This window comes from Pan paniscus, chromosome 3, assembly GCF_029289425.2.
Source record: "Pan paniscus chromosome 3, NHGRI_mPanPan1-v2.0_pri, whole genome shotgun sequence".
Taxonomy (NCBI): Eukaryota; Metazoa; Chordata; class Mammalia; order Primates; family Hominidae; genus Pan; species Pan paniscus.
In genome coordinates, this window is record NC_073252.2 from 144085462 (window position 1) to 144104420 (window position 18959).

At 43.3% G+C, this 18959-nt stretch overlaps 1 protein-coding gene across 1 annotated transcript in view; it reads left to right on the forward strand.

Moving 5' to 3' along the window:
* Positions 1-17109, forward strand: part of REELD1 (reeler domain containing 1) — a 40544-nt gene extending 23435 nt beyond the window's left edge. The window contains 8 exon segments of the mRNA XM_063603957.1: positions 797-900; positions 3157-3375; positions 8577-8799; positions 10669-10832; positions 14434-14699; positions 14702-14751; positions 15259-15322; positions 16139-17109. Coding sequence (XP_063460027.1) covers positions 3168-3375; positions 8577-8799; positions 10669-10832; positions 14434-14699; positions 14702-14751; positions 15259-15322; positions 16139-16747 — 1584 coding nt within the window. The 5' untranslated portion in view covers positions 797-900; positions 3157-3167 and the 3' untranslated portion in view covers positions 16748-17109.
* The last annotated feature ends 1850 nt before the right edge of the window (positions 17110-18959 follow it).

Sequence of the window (18959 nt, forward strand, 5' to 3'; positions counted from 1 at the left end):
AGCAACCTGGTCCCTAAGCCAGTGCCTTGCCTATTCAGTCACTCATAGCGTTAGTTTTTTCTGAGTGGAGACAAGGCCTAACAGTCAGAACATTGCTCTCTCTGCAGCCCCCTACTCCACATCACCCAGCACTATCAATCCTAGGATTCTCTCTTGGACACCTCGCATTCAAACGGCCACCAAATCCTACCTCCACCTGATCTCCTGATCTCCTGAATCCATTCCTCTTTCTTTTTCTTCATTGTTAATGTTGCAAGCTTCTAGGTGATGCTGGTGTTGCACTCTAGGGACCACACATTGAGGAACACTGATCTATAGGCTCTCTGGTATTATCAGGTGTCTCAGCAGATTCTTAGATGAATGCAAATATGAACTCCAGCTTTAGTGCAATTGATACGGGAGGTGCCTATGCCACGTGTTATTTTTTTGTACCAAACGTTGCTCTTGGGCTAACGTATCAATTCTATTTCACCAAGAGTAACTTCAGTCCACACTGACTCAAGAAGCCAAGAATGCTGAGATGCATTTCATTCGAACATTCTCCCCTTTGCAGGGAGATCAAGATGGAGGCATCCGGCTTCTGCCAAGGATGTCAGTGCCAGTCCTGTGCAAAACCAGTTCCGTTTCTTTCTAGTTCTTCACACAGGCTTGAACAATGATGGGACTGTAAACCGTGTGTGTGTGTGTGTGTGTGTGTGTGTGCGTGCTAATACGATTTAGGCTGGATTTGGACACTGAGGAACAGTTCCTGGAGATGCTGAGGATTAGTGGTAACAGCTGTTATTCTCCCCATTAGAGGAAAAACTGAAAGGAGAAGAAAATACTTATGTTTAAGGGATGTGTTTGCAACTCTGCGGGAGGAAGCCATTCTATCAAGCCTGAAGAAAACTGTGTTCCTAGGTAAGTGGATGTTTTCTTTTTATTTATTTATTTTTGTAGAGACAAGTTCTCCCTGTGATGCGCAGGCTGGTTTTGAACTTCTGGCTTCAAGTGATCTTCCTGCCTCGGCCTCCCAAAGTGCTGGGATTACAGGTGTGAGCCACCATGCTCAGCTCCAAGTGGATAGTTTTCAGGGTTCAGGTAGACAAGATGCTAGTGGGAAAGAAGACACAGTGAAACCTAAGGCAGGAGGGTGGGAGGTGGGGCTGTGGCCGTAGTCTGTGAGTCCAGGCACTCACTCCCCTTCCCTTGTAGGCACCTGTGTCTGATCTGCCTTTGGAAAGACCACTTGCCAACAGCAAGGACTTGAGGAGCATTTTCATTTCATTTCTTTCTTTTCTTTTAAGAGACAGGGTCTTGCTCTGTGCCCAGGCTGGAGTGTAGTGATGTGATCATAGCTCACTGCAGCCTCGACCTCCTGGATTAAAGTGATCCTCCTGTCTCAGCCTCCTGAGCAACTGGAACTATAGATGCGCACCACCATGCCCAGCATTCAAGGGGCATTTTCTATGTGGCCCTTATGAAAGAAAATGAGAAGAACCCTGAGCCCCCTTGACTGAGAATATGCTTTTACACAGTTCATCTTCATTATCTCCTAATGCGTCTGAGAAGCTGTAGCCATGGTTCCTTGTAGTATGGAGATGTGTGACTTTGGTGCTTCATAGAAAACAAACTTAGAAAAGAAAGGCATTGTCTGAAGGACTCTTAAGTCTAAGAAATTTGAGGTATAGATCATATTCCTGTCTTCTTTTAGCTTGTGAATGTAAAAGGTGGTGGTGTGTGAAGAGACAATGGGAGTGGAGGGCACTTGATTATTTGGTTTATGGATTATTTCCTTAGTCTATGGTTTTGATAGCTAGTTTTACTACATTTTCAGGATTTTATTTTCACCTTTTAAAACCAGCTGACTACAGGGGAGGGCATTTTTTTTTTTTTTTTGCCTTGCATTGTTCCTTAGGTCAAAAAATTAGCCAAACTTCTAAAATGCCTGTGTGCAGGACTATTAAAAAAAAAAAAAAACAGAACTTTTTTTTTTTTTTTTTTTTGAGATAGAGTCTCGCTCTTTTGCCCAGGCTGGAGTGCAATGGCATGATCTCAGCTCACTGCAACCTTGGTCACCCAGGTTCAAGCAATTCTCCTGCCTCAGCCTCCCGAGTAGCTGGGACTATAGGCACATGCCACCACACCCAGCTAATTTTTTGTATTTTAGTAAAGACAGGGTTTCACCGTATTGCCCAGGCTGGTCTTGAACTCCTGTGCTCACGCAATCCACCTGCCTCGGCCTCCCAAAGTGCTAGGATTACAGGCGTGAGCCACCACACCTGGCCTAAAACAGAACTGTTAAAAAATGCCTGTGATAATCCTAAATATTTATGTAGGCAGATTTTCATCTGCCTTGTTTGCTATCTCTCGTTTTATTTTTGTCATCTTCTTTTACATTGCCAAATTTTAATTCTTCCTCTTGATGGGAATTAGAGGTAGTAAATAAAAATAAAATTTACTCTATAAATGCTATTTTATTCAATCATTGTATTCTATTCCTGAGCCAAAATTGTTATCAGTGTGTCTAAGAAGGTATAGAATAAATTGAGTATTTCTTTCTCTGCTCATCTTCTTTACTAAAAGTAGTGAAATAGCTAAAAACAGCCAAAGAAAGGGCAAAGAGATATCAAAGCATTGCCAACTTAACAGTCACTTCTAAATAATTGATAGTTGGTAGATGTTTTGTAGCACTTAACTTGGTAATTTTCAATTGCAACAGAGATAAGATGCTCAGCCAAGCCATCCCATGCCATGCTGCCTGACCATGGTGGTGTATTGTCTACTTCAGTGATAATGTATCAGAGGCCACACCGCCTTTGGGTACCAGTCAGCTTGCAAGGAGCTCACACTAGGATACAAACATTTTCTGGTTTTATTTCTTTGACTCAATAATTAAAGCCTCTCTTTTGAACAACAACAAAAAAAGCAGTCTAGTCTTATGAGAAAATTACAAGAACAGAAGTTTTTAAAAAGGTGTTTGGAAATGAAACACTTCCTATAGCCTGGCATTTCCTTTTGATCTTGGCCTTGAGCATTAGCAATCCCGGGAGGCTGCACTAAAAGCATCTCAGGTACAGAGGCAGTGTGGGGTTCAGGTTAGTCACATCCCGAGAAGACTTTATGTCGTTTTCCTAAATAGCGTCTGGACTGAAGCTGCTGTTTGTCATGATACAGGAGAGGGCAGGATGAGGATGCAGGCTGCCCTCGTGGGCTGGGCTTGTACCACCCTCTGCCTGGCTTCCTGCTCGTCTGCCTTTTCCCATGGTGCCAGCACGGTGGCCTGTGAGGACATGCAGCCCAAGCACATCCAAGCCCAGCCTCAGCACCAGGACACCCACCACATCACCATCCACACCCACAGGTCTTCCTATGTACCAGGTGACAAGATTCCAGGTATGTACCGGAGAGGCTTTGAGAGACTCTGAGGAGCCCCAGAGCCCCCATGGACCTTCCAGTTTGTGTTTGTCCCAGTCAGAAGCTTCCTGGACTAAATTTGGCTTTATCCCTTTTTTTGTTTTTTGTAGAGATGGAGTCTCACTGTGTTGCCCTGGCTGGTCTGAAACTCCTGGGCTTAAGTGATCCTCCCACCTCAGGCTCCCAAGAAGCTGGGACTACAGGCACATGCCACTGTGCCCTGCTAATTTTTTGTATTTTTTTAAGAGACAGGGTCTTTGTATGTTGCCCAGTCTGGTCTCGAGCTCCTGGGCTCAAGTGAACCTCCTGATTCAGCCTCCCAAAGTGCTGGGATTACAGGCACAAGCTACCATGCCCAGCCTGGCTTAATCTTAAGAAGCAATTATCAGGTTAAAAATAAGCATAAAATATTTGTGTCATAAAAGCCACATGATAACTAATCTCTGTATTAATTGTGATCTGTATAAGAAGACACAAATATCATTATTATAGATAATTATTTTGCCCTTACCATAAGATATAAATGTATCTTATTACAGACACAAATATAGTTACTCTGAACAACCTTCATGTATCATCTATGTGTGTGAAATACACTTTTTTCTCATTATTTAAAACTAAAATTCATCCATCAACAGACACTTTGGTGAGATGATGGATATTTTAATTTGCTTGACTATAGTAACCATTTCACTATGTGTAAGTATATCGAAACATCATGTGGTATACTTTAAATATATACAATTTGACATTTTTTAAATTAAAATATTGGGGGATGAAAAAATCATTTCCTGTTCTTTTAGTTTAGGTGCCTATAAAAGCAGGGAAAGAACATGAGCGCAGGTGGTTTATGTGAGAGATCATCCCAGGAAACACAGGTGAGGAAGAGGGAAAGGGAGCTGGGCAAGAGGAGATGCCAGTCAAGGGCGTGCAACTGAGCAGGTCTCTGCTGTGGGCAACCGAGGTGCATTCCAGTGGGGACCCTCTGAGAAGCCATGTGAAACACCTCTGAATCATCTCTCAGGAAGATGCAGGGGCAGGGAACTTACCAGTTTCGGGTTGCCCCCACCAGGGGTGTTTCTACCTCCATGCCCCGCCCCCACTCCCCGAACTCACACACACTCTTCAGAGTCCACAGCTTACCTTGGACCAAGCTTGGAAGTGGCAGTGAGGGACAGCAGAGAAGGAAGCTACAGATACTTCAGATGCCACGAAGTGTAGGCAGAGAACTATGCACCCAAGGTGAGCTCCAACACATCAGCAACTTTTGCCCTAAACCCCTCTTGATTTTTGCTGATTCTTTTGATAGGAACTAAAGGTGATAAACAAAAATGAAATTTACTCTATAAATATTGTTTTACCCATTCATTTCGCTCGTTGAGAAGTGTGAAAAAACATGGGTGGATAGTATATGAGTTCAACATCAATATATTCCCCAATATACTGAATTAAGTCTATTCTAACAGAGCTTCCCAAACTTTGTCACATCATGACACAGAAAGTGAGTCTGTGTATTTAGCACACTGGGGCAAATGCAAGAGGCTCCCCAAGGAAGGCCACTTCTTTGGGGGCTCCATCCACCCTAGAGTGCATCCAGCCCCTCCCAGCATGAAGGGATTGGTATGTCAGAATCCTAGTGTTCTGTGGCTAGGGGAATAACAATGGTAAGAATCAAAACACTATGTCAGCCAGGCATGGCGGCTCATGCCTGTAATCCCAGCACTTTGGGAGGCCAAGGTGAGTGGATCACTTGAGCTCAGGAGTTTGAGACCAGACTGGGCAACATGGCAAAACCCTGTCTCTACAAAAAAAATACAGAAATTAGCTGGGCATGGTGGCTTGTACCCTGTGTTCCCAGCTACACTGGAGGCTGAGGTGGGAGGATTGCTTGAGCCTAGGAGGCAGAGGTTGCAGTGAACTGAGATAGCCCCACTGCACTCCAGCCTGGGTGACAGTGACAAAGTGAGACTCTGTCTCAAACAAACAAACAAACCCTGAACCAAAAAACCACTATGTCAGTGAGAAAAATCTGCAGAAATAACTAAAAATATTGTGATACCTAAATTCTGAGGTATCCTGAGGGAAACATAATTGGATTGTAACTGGAACCAAGACAGCATATGTAATAAATGACTTGACAGAGTGCCTCATGGATTCAATGAGAGTCAGTTATTACTGACTTACGTTGCAAGTATACTGTTTTCTTGCCGGGATCTGTGAGCTCCTTGAAGGTAAGGACCATGTTATCCTGCTCATAGATACATACTCAACTCCTAGCATAGTGCTTGGTGTTCAATAGTTCTAAATGTTTGTTCAAATGTTTATTAAGAAAAGTTCAAATGTGTGGAAAATAAAACAATCCTAGACACCAAGCTGCATTTAGCAAACTTATAAAGGTCTGACCCTGATTTTAGCCACTCATTCCCTTGAACATGAGTGGCTTTTTTAAAAAAAATTTTAAATAGCTTAAAGATATTACATGCTTTAAAAATGTTAGAATACTATCAAAAGGTAGAAAATTAAAAGTACTTTTCCTTCTCTGGCTCTGAACACTCAATTTGATTCCCCAGAGGTAACCTTTGTTAAGTTTCTTGCACCTCTTTTCAGAAGTTTTCCATGCATTTAAGCATATGTGAGTGAGATCTCAAATTAATATAATCTTAAGCAGACACAAATTAAATGTCTGTTTAATGTTTATATTTTTTACCTAACAATCAGACTGATATATTTTATTGGATACAGAATTTTGTTTGTTTGTTTGTTTGTTTGTTTGTTTGTTTTTTTAAGACAGAGTCTCACTCTGTCACCCAGGTTGGAGCGCAGTGGCGCAATCTTGGCTCACTGTAAGATCCACCTTCCGGGTCATGCCATTCTCCTGCCTCAGCCTCCCCAGTAGCTGGTACTACAGGCACCCACCACCACACCTGGCTAATTTTTTTGTTTTGTATTTTTAGTAGAGATGGGGTTTCACTGTGTTAGCCAGGGTGGTCTCAATCTTCTGACCTCATGATCCGCCCGCCTCAGCCTCCCAAAGTGCTGGGATTACAGGCGTGAGCCACCGCGCCCGGCCACAGAGCTTGTTTTTAATGATTTCATGACAGTCCATTGTCTAGAGGTCGCATGATTGATTTAACCAGTTTCTTATTTATGGGTATTTACTTTTTAAATTTTTTTCATAAAAGGTTTTGATGGATATCTTTATTCATATGTCTTTGCTCACTGTATGCATCAAGATTGTTTTAGTTCCAAGTATCAGAAAAACTGATTAACAGAAACTTAATGAATAAAGACATTTAATTTTCTCTCTTAAGTCTGGAGGCACAGTTTCTGTATTGGGTGAAGCCATTCAATGACATCATCTAGATCCTAAGATTTTTCCATTTTCCTGCTCCGCCGTCATCAGCAAGTTGGGATTTCATTCCTTTGACATCGCACAGTTTCAGGATGAGTGCCGTGGTTTTAGGCCTCACACTGGGATGACAGCTGGAATAAAGGCCTTACGTGAAAAGATTGATCCTTAGACATTAGCTGTTCTCTCAGCAGATCTGGCCTCATTGGCCAGAATTCTATCTGGTGAAGGGGAACAGAATCACCAACACTGGTTTTAGTCTAATCACAGTTCATCCCCTGGGGAAAAGGAGAGGCCTAACTTCCCCGAAGACAGGTGGTCTCCACTTCCACATGAATGTAACATCTGGGTTCTGTTAGCAGAACCATCTGTTCTGCTAGCAGGGAATAAGCGGACAATCGCTGTTGGGTATTGGACATCAGTGTTTGCCATATTTATTTGTGCAAGTTTGTCAGTGGAGAAAATTCCTAGATGCAAAATTTCTAGATCAATGAGTAATGATTTTTGGAGGGCATTTCTTTTATTGTGTTTATAAGCGTATATCATAAACTTTACCATTATAGCTGTACAGAGCTCAGTGGCATTAAGCGCATTCACAATGTTGTACAACCATCATCACTATCCATTTCCAGAACTTTTCCATCATCCCAGATGGACACTCTGTACTGGCCATCCTTCCCTATGCCCAGACCCAGATAACTTTAAATCTTCTTTCCATCTCTGTCAGTTTGACTGCTCTAGGTACCTCACATAAGTGGAATAATGCAATATTTTTCATCTTGGGTCTGGCTTTATTTTACTTACTATGTTTTCAGGGCTAACTGATAAGGTAGCATGTATCAGAGGGGTAACTGCATTTTAAATGTGGAAGATGTTGTCAGGTTACACCACAAAAAATTGGATGGTTTATAGTTGCAGCACTAGTGAATGAATGCCCTAGTTTTTCCATAGTCTTATCAAGACTGCTTACAACCACACATTTTAACATTTGCCAATATGAAAGGTATAAAATAATATCTCATGTATAATTGCTTTAAAAATTATTACTGAGCAGCCAGGTGCGGTGGCTCACGCCTGTAATACCAGCACTTTGGGAGGCCGAGAAGGGCGGATCCCAAGGTCAAGAGATCGAGACCATCCTGGCCAACATGATGAAACCCTGTCTCTACTGAAAATACAAAAATTAGCCGGGCGTGGTGGTGCGTGCCTGTACTCCCAGCTACTCGAGAGGCTGAGGCAGGAGAATCGCTTGAACCCAGGAGGCAGAGGTTGCAGTGAGCTGAGATCGTGCCACTGCACTGCAGCCTGGTGACGGAGCGAGACTCTGTCTCAAAAAAAAAAAAATTATTACTAAGCTTTTTTTATTTCTGTTTGTATCCTTTCATTATTTTGAGGCAGTCATCTTTTTATGAATTCACCATGACAATGAATATTTGTCTGTTTTATGTCTTACAAATACTTTTTTTTGGAAAATAATTTTTTAAAATCATCTGTCCAGGGTTCACCTAAACTCATATTTTAAAAAAGTATAGCACACTTTACTCATCTTTTCCTTTATGGCAGCTGGGTTTTGCTCAGAGAGGTATTTCTAAATCCAATATTTATAAAAAGAAAAAAAGTTTCTAGTTATTTTTTATTTCATTTTCGCATAACTTTGATCCAAATGGAATTTATTTTGGTGTGAAATAGGACTTCAACTTTACCCCCCTCTAATGAATTGTTCACTTTCTGGGGGCTGAGCTTAAGCTTTTAGTTTTGAAAAAAGCTGCATAAAATCACCACACGGAACTAAGTCACACGTTTTCATGTTGAACGGGTGTTTTGGTTGCAGTGACGGTGAGAAGCAGTCGTGATTTCATGGGATTTCTCCTTCAGGCTCGAAGAGGGTCCGATCATCAAATCGCTGGCACTTTCGTTCTCATTCCTCCTCATTCCAAACTGATGACTTGTTTTCAAGAGGCTGATGCAGTCACCCACTCTGACAAGTCCCTGAAGAGAAACCTGTCATTCGTGTGGAAGGCCCCAGCCCAGCCTGTGGGGGACATTAAGTTCCTGTAAGAGAGTGAAGTGCTGTTTTTTAGAAACTGAGCCTTCTACTTTGAAGAGAGGGGAGCTTCTCTTTGCCCTGACTTCATATTCCCTTTCCCCCTCCTTATGTGGCCACCTTATAGCAAGGACAGGGTCATGGATGCTGCCTAAACTGGAGAGCCTATGCAGAGGGAAACTAAAAAAAATATTGCCCCCAAACTCATCCCTTCATCACTGTCCATGGGCCTAGAGTGTGTTATCTCCCTGCCTCCCCAGGCACAGGTAAATCTTGGCCAACCTCTCTAGGAATTTCTGACTAGAGGACAGAATGGCTGGTGGTGGGGAAGGCAGGAGAGAGCCAAGAAAGAGAGAAACAGGCAGATGGACAAATGGACATGTCCCTGGGCCCAGGAAAAGCTTCTTGAGGCTCTGTGCCTTGGCTTGTTTTCTATAAATGGGCATAACCACAGCACCTCCCTCAGAGGGTTGTATATGGATGAGAGAGCCTACGTTCGCTCAGAACAGTTCCTGGCAACAGTAAGCACTTTAAAAGCATCATTAGTACTCAAAATGAGGTACTTGTTTTGTCATTCTTTTCCGACACTTGCATTTACCAAGAAAGATAATTTTTCTCTTTCAGGAAAGGGTGTGTGTTTCTGTTTCTTTTCCCCACACCCTCCTAAATATGAAGGAGACTGCGCCTGCAGGCAGAGGTAGTCCAGCTCACGTGCTCCCCTCCAGGACTCCCCTCTGCTCTGGGGAGCAGTGGGAGAGGAGGTTGGTGGCCCCAGCTTGTGGTGTCCCTTCTCCCCCACTTCCTGGTGGCACAGGGCAGCAGACAGGACAGCAAGAAGGGAAACACATGCCTTAGGATTTTTCCTCTTTGGAAGGCCCAGGGCCCGCTTACCTGTGGGTGTGCCCAGCTTCTGCCCTTGGCTTTGGTTCTTACGCAGTGCAGAGGGTGTCTGCTTCTTGAAGTCCTTAAACCTGTACAGTCACCTTTCTTTCTCAAAGCACCTCAATTCCTATTTTTGGATGTACCATCATAGTTGCTGCGTGCCACATAGCAAGTAGTGTAGAAGCTATGATCTCCATTTGACAGAAAAAACGAGGTAAGTCACTTGATGAGACACCTGTCCCAAGTCACCCTGTGATCTCCCACCTCCGGGAACGCTTGCGCACGATAATGTCCGCCGAGTCTGGAAACCGCATGTTGGGGGCCTGAACTATGACGCTCACTGCGTCTCGAGCCTCTGGGTGACTTCGGCCAAATTAATCACCTTGTTATGTCTGCCTCCTGAATACTTAAAGTGGGAAAAATGGCACTTGCCAATAATCCCTCCTTTACTGAAATATTTGGAAGAACAAATGGCATAATGTTTGTGAATGTGATTTTTACTGAAGAATTGCTTTTCAAAAAATTATTTAGAATATTAAGGATTTATCTCTAATTTCCAATAGAATCTACAATAAGGGTAGACATGTACAATTATACAACAGAATTATGAGATCTTCAAATCATGACATAATAACAGTATATCAGGAATGGCTAATAGTAACATTGACGATAAAACCTTTTATTGGAGTCTAAACAGTTTGAGGAGATACTTTTTAGTTAAAATGAGATTTTTAGTGACTGTATTTATTCAAGAGGACTATTGAGTTGTTCATATCATCTCCTATTCTAATTATTTGCAACTATGGGGTTTTTGTTTTTAAAAAGAATGAAGTCACTCAAAGAGTAATAATATAATCTCTCTCTCTCATTCTGCTATTTATTTAGTTTTGTTCCTCTTTATCTGTTAGTGTGTTTTCTCTTTTCTGTGAGGCTGGCCTGAGTTATTATTTAAAGGAAACTAAATCCGTGAACTGCTCTGCTCTTTCTCTTTCCCCAGTTTATCAGTAGTCCAGTCATATTTCGTTTACTGGGCAAGGATTGAATCATCTGTTGTGTCTCAACAGACACATAGCAGCGCCCATTCTGACGACCGCATGGAGCCCAGATTGCTGATGCCAACCCTTCACCAGAGGCTGGGCGATGTTGAAGGAGCTGCTCCAGGTACAGCTTGTCATTGTATTTGCCAGGCTGGTTGTCATCATTATTTTTACAGTTATCTATTTTCACTTAAAAGTTACTACTGCCAGTTTCCTGTTCCTGCAAAACAAGCAATAAACACCTGCCGTGGCCAACTGCAGCAGTTCTTGGGGATGTGATAACGCAGCAGTGAGAGGGAGGGAAGGCTTGCAGTTGCTTTGCTTGTTGCAGCAAACACACTTTGTCTGGCTCAACCTAACACATTAAGTCAGGCCCCGGGGTGGACAGTGAGAGCTGTGCTGCAATACCAAAAAACAGCATACAACTCTTCCCCCAACATTTACTAGTCCTCACAATATTTCTGCTGTTTTCCTTAGTCCCCTGAAGCTATGCAGGGAGCACAAAAAAGAAATGAGCTTTTCTTCGTCTTTTCTCATAAAAACGCATCCAGTTTTTATTGTTACTTTTCATAGTAGGTAGGTGGCTCTTTGCAACCTGGGTTGGAGAACAGAATCAGGAATCACTGTTTCAATGGGAAGGGATTTTTTCCTTGCTCACTACATGGCTTTATATTCCATTAGTCCGTGAACTCCTGAAAAAAGAAAAGAAAAGAAACAAAACAAAGGAAAACCACTAGCCAGCTAGAGGCTGTTTGACCTATCTGAAAATCCCTGGTGGTATGGAACTCCTTTTTGTTGCTTATTTCTAGTTAAGTGCTATGAACACAAGCACTCGTAAAAGCATCCAGACACATGCACACAAGACCCTACCTTTAATCCGTTCATTCTCCTCTTCGCTTATTCTTTCCTTTACTCTTTGCTAATATGTTAAGGCCAGAATCCAATCAGAATCCCTGCCTCTTCTCAGTCTAGCAGACCCAGGTACAGAGACAGTGGGGACCACCCTCCATTCTCTGCCTTTGCCCCACAACCTTTGTCTTCTTCCATTACCCAGCACAACTCCTCCAACCTTCCCACCAAGACACTCCTAAAAGCAGAGTAAAGATCTCGGAGCCTGAGACCATGGCCTGGAGAAGACCCTGCACCCCTGACATATGTTTGAAATCTCATATTTTATTTTATGAATGATGCAAATATCATGTTTTAATCCCAAGTATAACCCTGTTTGTTTGAACATGAATATGAATAAAAGTGAAGCTTCAGGAAGAAGTGTCATGTGGAGCCTTGGGCCTTTCTATGCCTGACTCCGCTGGAAACCTTGTCCGCTGGGGGTCGCAGCCTCCAGCCCAAGCAGTTTACAGGGTAACCTCCTCATTACACTGCCCACATTCCTCTCCTTCTGGCCCCAGCCTGTCTTCCCCATTTGTTCCACTACCCAAACCCTAGTGATTCCCAAAGGAAAAAGAAACATGTATGTATGCTTGTGCACGCATGTATGTATTTATGTGCGTGCGTGTGTGCATGTGTGTGTGTATGTATTCTGGGAAGTTTATCTTTGTACAGTTAAGAAATGTATTTCACCTTATTTCATCTAATAAAGTGAAATAGGTTTCTTAACTGTACAAATAATTCGTAGGCAAGTATAAATTATAAATTTTCAAAATTGGGAAATTAGTATATTGTATATCTGAAACTTATCTCCCAATAGACCAAGACACTTTGAGTCCTCCTCCACCCCATTAGGTATGGTCTACTTTTATATTTTAGTGCCTTCCCTTCTGACACTTCCTCAAACTGGACTGTTCCACACAACAGTTCTCTGCGTCTTTCAAGGCACAGTTCAAATATCTCCTTTGTGAAACTTTTCCTCATACTTCTTGGTAGGCAAGTATCTTAGTCTATTCCAGCTGCTATAACAAAACATCCTAGACTGAATAATTTATAAACAATAGAAATGTATTGCCTACATTCTGGAGGTTGGGAAGTCCAAGATGAAGGCACCAACAGAATAAGTGTCTGGTGAGGGAGGGATGATCTGTGCCTCAACAATGGTGCGTTCTTGCTGTCTTCACATAGTGGAAGGGGTGAACAAGCTCCCTCAGTCCCCTTTTATAAGGCTACTAATCCCATTCATAAGGGCTCCACCCTCATGACTTAAGCACCTGCTAAAAACCCCACCTCTTTACACTATTGCATTGGGGATTTGATTTCAACATATGAATTTTGAGGGGGGCACATTAAGACCATAGCGGCAAATATAATTGCTTCCTTAGCTCTGGTATTAATTGATTAATTAATTAATTTTGAGACAGAATCTCTCTCTGTTACCCAGGCTGGAGTGCAGTGATGCAGTCTCGGCTCACTACAACCTCCACCTCCTGGGTTCAAACGATTCTCCTGCCTCAGCCTCCAAGTAGCTTGGAATTACAGGCATGCACCACTGCACCCTGCTAACTTTGGTATTTTTAGTAGACAGACAGGGTTTCCCCACGTTGGCCAGGCTGGTCTCGAACTCCTGACCTTAGGTGATCTACTTGCCTTGGCCTCCCAAAGTGCTGGGATTACAGGCGCAAGCGCCCGGCCTCTTTATTAATTTAGGTAGTTTGACATGTAAGGGTGTCTCTTCCCAGTTTTGAGTTCAGGGACACCAATTACAAGTCTGCATTATGTTTGCATCTCCAACAACTATAACAATGCCCAGCACACAGTGGGTCTGCAGGAAATATCCAAATGCTCTTAGAGTTCAGGCAGGAATTTGAAACTATCAGTTTGCCATGTTCTGTATGTCTGGGCTAGGCTGCTTTATTCTTCACCTCAACGTTTTTGAGTGTTAAAAACATTGGAGCAAAGGGGTACCTCCTCCACCCCCATAAAGAACCTGGAGCCCTGGCCAGAGAAACTTCTCCCAACACTGTTTTGGTCAATGCCATCATGTCATCCTCATCATCATTGTGGTAAACCCTCTGTGCATGTTGCCTGTGTACCTGTGTGCCAGGCACCTGCTTCACGCTTCCACCTCAATGAGTTCATGTCAACCCCTCAGCAATCCTATGCTGGCCTCATTTTGCAAATGAAGAAACTAATGCTCTGGGAGGACTTCCCCAAAGCCAGGAATTAGTGGACGACTGAACCCAGAAAAGAATCTGACTCTAAAACCTGCACTTGCTTGCTTGCTGCTCCATGTGAAGCTCTTTCTCATGCTCTGGGCTGTCAGGTTAGCCAGTCACAAATGGGAAATTAGATGGTGGAGGGCAGTGAAGGGCAGTGATCTCATCTCTTCTCATAGCAGATGTTCAAGTCATTATCACCAGGGAAAGAAACTTTGAGTGTTAATATTAGGGCAAGAAAGATCTAGGGCTTTGAAAAGTCTTGATTTGTGGGATTTCACTCCTTTGTCTAGCTAGAAGCAGTTTTTGGCAGAGGTGAAATAAATATGGTGGTCACAGTGCTTTCTGTGTTCCCTGAATGGTGGCTGTTAAGAAGGTACAAGCCCAGACAGGCCAGGGACTCACTCTCTAAAAAGATATAAGCCCTTGCGTGGTCAGGGGCTTGTATGATCAGGCAGGTCATCTTTATGCTGACACTTTTAAGTGCCTCACACTTAATGGTCTCTCCTTGAGGCATATTAGAGTCACTGCTGTTTACCCCGATCATAGCTGTTTGTAACAATCGATGCGGGGAAAATGCTCTCACTCACTCTGCACTGTCTTTGGACCTCTGCTTAGCTCCCAGGACCCCCATCACTCTTCCACAGCAGCACACATATGTCTTTGCTGTTGCCCTTCCTGGAGCTGCAGAGGAGGACAACCTAGATCCTGTTCCTGCCAGTATTTGGGTGACAAAGTTTCCTGGGGATGCAGAGACTCTGTCCCAACCATCTTCACACACAGCCACTGAAGGCAGCATCAACGAGCAACCCAGCGGGGACAGCAATCCGACCCTAGAGCCGTCCCTGGAGGTCCACAGGCTGGAGAGGCTCGTGGCCCTCAAGAGAGGAGAGTCTCCTCAGAGAGCTTTGCTTCCAGCCTTAGCACCCATCACAGGTAAGGGTGATGGGTGGGCCATTCAGGACAGGTGATGGGACTAGGATGAACACTGGAGTGCATCATGTGGAGTCTGACAAAAAAGATCTCAGCCATATTTTTTCTTAAGTGTGTGAAAAACCCAGGATGTAGCAGGGCTACTTGTCAGAAGGACTGGGTATGTTAATTACCCAGGGAAATTATTTTCTTGGATGGGGTGAGATCTCTGAGATGCTGTTATAAATAAAACAAAACTTTAAAAGTGACTTTTTATATTTTAAATATATTTATAATAACAACATAGAAATGTATATTTTATATAAAATAATAAGCGACAGCATTTGGTGAGTTCTTTGCCACCATTCTCACTCATCTCTCCCCTTCCTCTTCTCTATGGATCCTGACTCCAAAATCAGAAGTTTTTCAAGTGAATCTGATGCCATCTGCATACACAACTGTGGTAGGAAACATTGCTTTTTGGTCCAAAACTTAATGACCTGTTTTCAGCCCTTCCATTCTTCCCTTTAGAACTCAGGATGATCCCAGCTTTGATTCACTGGAAACTTGCCTGTCCTCAGATGGGGGTGAACAGGTAAGAACCTGAACTGTGAAGTGGGCTTGTGACTGGTATTTTGATCCTAGAATGGTCATTTTCAGGCTGGGAAATCAGAGCTATTAGACTAGTAGCCAAAGTTAGAGAGAAGAAGGCAAAGTACAATATACACACAGTGTCTTTCTACTAATCAATACCTTTCCATTATATGCAGTGTCTCTGAAGTGATCGGCAATTGTAGAAATTGATGTTTTAGTGACTTGTCTTCTCACTTAGCCATAGTTAATAACTACTCTCTTCTCTCCTCCTCCATCCCTCCTTCATAACATTGACCTCAAAACGCCATGTATGGTCCCAGAAGTTAGATCAATGGGCAATATAAAATATAAATGCCCACTGATTTACTATTCCTTTGAAGTCTTAGAAGGAACACAAAATAAAACAAGGTGTAATGTTCTTACTTACATTTCTCAGAACCTACAGTGAGGTTAAATGGTCCCTCTTGCATGGGTCCTACCATAAAAAGACATACTCAAAGCTTTCAGCCATAGAAGATGATGCAATCACCCATTGATATTTTGGTTTGGAAGCCACTTAAAGGACCCTAAGCTTATTCTTGTAACTGGTTTCCTTGTTCTCTGTGGGGTTTCCATTAGCTACCCCATCCCCATCAATAACAAGTGCATTTGTATCTAGTTGGGCATTTTACTTTGGGCTCCTTTAGTAGCAAGAAAGAGACTGGGTTTTTAGCTGCCGCCTGGGAGTCTTTAAGGAACCCCAGTTAGTTACAAAGTTCAGTGGCAGCTTAGGAGGAAGACCAGTACCTTTGACTCTTTTTTCCCTTTGTTTTTCTAGGACAAGACGAAGGCCTCTAACAGGACCGTGACACAGCCTCCTCTGTCCACCGTCCAGCTTACCTATCCCCAGTGCCTCTGGTCCTCTGAAACTTTCACAGGGAATGGGGTCAGGGCAAGCAACCCAATCCCTGTCCTCCAGACCTCTGGCACTTCTGGGCTACCTGCTGCTGGTGACCAGTCAGAGGCATCCAGGGCCTCTGCCAGCTTCTTACCTCAGTCAAAGCACAAGGAGCTCAGAGCAGGGAAGGGAGATGGAGAGGGTGGAGTGGGATACCCTCGGCAGACCAACCCACGGCCTGACATTGGGCTAGAGGGAGCCCAGGCCCCTCTGGGTATCCAGCTCAGAACTCCCCAGCTGGGAATTCTGCTTTGCCTGTCAGCCACCCTGGGCATGGCCCTGGCCGCTGGCCTTCGCTACCTGCACACCCAGTATTGCCACCAGCAGACAGAAGTGTCTTTCAGTGAGCCCGTTTCGGATGCTGTTGCCAGGAGCGACAGTGGTGAGACTGTGCATGTCAGGAAGATTGGGGAGAACAGTTTTGTTTTGGTTCAAGCAGAGTACAACTGGATCACTCCTTCTGTGGGTAGCAAGAAAACAGTCCTCTGAGAAGACTGTCACCCCAGACCTCTCAGTGGCCCTCCTTGGGCCCTGGAGAGTGTCCCAGACAGAGCAGAGATAATGAGAATAACTGATGAAGACAGGGACTCATTGTGCCTCTGTCAACGTGCAGTTAGTGGAGGAACCCGGGAGAGGACACTTTCATCAACAGAGGGAGTTATTCCTGAGCTTTGTTGTCTTAACATCTGTAATTGGGCTTCCTTCTTTCTTTTTGCAATTAGACGTTCTGTTTGAAGACTTAAACTCAACACAATGAATATTGTATAACCCGCTCATTAACTAGACCCCTGTGGCCACTAAGCTTCCTCTGTTGCCGTAAGGAAGCCATAGAAATAAAAATACTGTCCCTCCTTAGTGTCTCATCTCTTCTAACTCTTTGGGGAAAAAAAGTAATGTTGGGTTGTGTCTCCTGCAAGAAAAAGAACTGCAGCTCTCACTTTGCCTTCCTAAACCACCCCCAAAGAAGTTTTCTTTTCAAAACTGAATTCAACAACTTGCTAGAGTTCTGATTTGGATGACTAGGTGAATGCAAGGGTATTTGGTCTTCTGGGCAACTCAGCAGCCTGGCAAATCCGCCATGGAAATTGATCCAAAGTCAGGAAAGTTTTTGAGAGCTTGATTGAACACATCTTCAGGAAAACATATACATGCAACACAAGGCCATAAACACCAGAGTGGGGTAAGCAAGCCTTTTCATCAGGTGTAAATGGATCTGAGACCTCCCATCCATTTACACTTGATGGAAAGATTCGTGTATCCCAACAGCTAGCAGACATACTGCCTTTTGCCAAAGGTCAGGCTGAAAAACATTATTATACCAGCATAGTTTGAAGAACAGTCTTTACTTGTCTTTTCAGGGAATATCAGGAAGAAAGCTTCATGGATGAAGGTCATCTACCTGATCTCATAACCTTATGAAGATTGCTTTGATTTAACAGTGGCTCCACAGATACTATCTGAGGTCAAAACAACAGATCTGAATATAACTCTTAAATATGCTCACCTAATATAGCACATTGGAAGTAGCTGCCTTTTCAGAGTGAAACCTATTATAGAGTCATCATTTTAATGCAGAAACAAAAATCACTACAAATTCAGAAAGGATATTTGTTTATTGAACACCTAATTCATACGGGAACTGTGCTAAGAAGTTTGCATATATCTTCACATTTAACTCTCACAAAAATTTAATGAGGAATAAGTTCAGTAGCTTTCCAAGGAGAATGAGGCTTTCCTTATACCTCAATTTAACAATTTTTTAAAATTGAGTGTTCAGGAAAGAGACAGCTCCTGCCTTTTCCACACCTCGCTTTAGCTCATTGGTCATCAATTCCAAGACTCTCTCCTCCTGGATTCTGGGCTAGGTAGCTCTATTCCCTGGCTTCAGTCATTAGATGCATGGAGACCTAGGTAATTTGTGCATTCACAAATGAAAGTGTTCTAGGAATACTGTGGAAAGAAACAAATGTACTGTAGTCTAATAAGGCCACAGATATCCCTTCTGTATGCCTAGCCCTCTAAAAGACGTTCTCCCCAAGAAGCAAACAAAGGACCCCATTAGTGGAGAGCTTTCATCTGGCCACATCACATCAGAGCCAGATGCACCATGTATGCAAACTTTTTTAGATCTTTTCTGTCTAAGAGAGAATTTTCCTATGTAAACAGACTGTTTTGCTTATCTATTGATGTGAACAAATTACCTCTAGGCTTAGTAGTTGAAAATAAGATCACCACCAACACCACCATTTATCATCTTTCATGATTCTGGGGTTGCCTGGGCTCAGCTGGGCAGTTCTTCTGCTCTCAGTGTTAACGAATGGGATGGGGCAGCCTAGTTGACTCCCTCACATGGCTTGCAGTTGGTGTTGGCTGCCAGCTAAGGGCCCAAATGGGTCTGCTGAAGAATGTGGGAAGCAATATGGTTCTGTTCTTTGTGTCTTCTTATGCCATATGGTGGCTGAGTTCCAAGAGGAAGTGTGCCAAGCACACAAAACCAAAGGCTGCATATCTCTTAAGACCTAGCCCTTGGAAGTTGTCATAGTGAGTCACAGGACCAACCCTCATTATTCAAAAGGAAGGGCAACAGATTTCACTTTTTGATGGGAGAAGTGACAGAGGATTTGCAGCCATCTTTAATTCACTTGCCCTTCTGCTTAGACTGCTTATCTGCCATGGGGGGATTGCGTGAGACTTGAAGAGA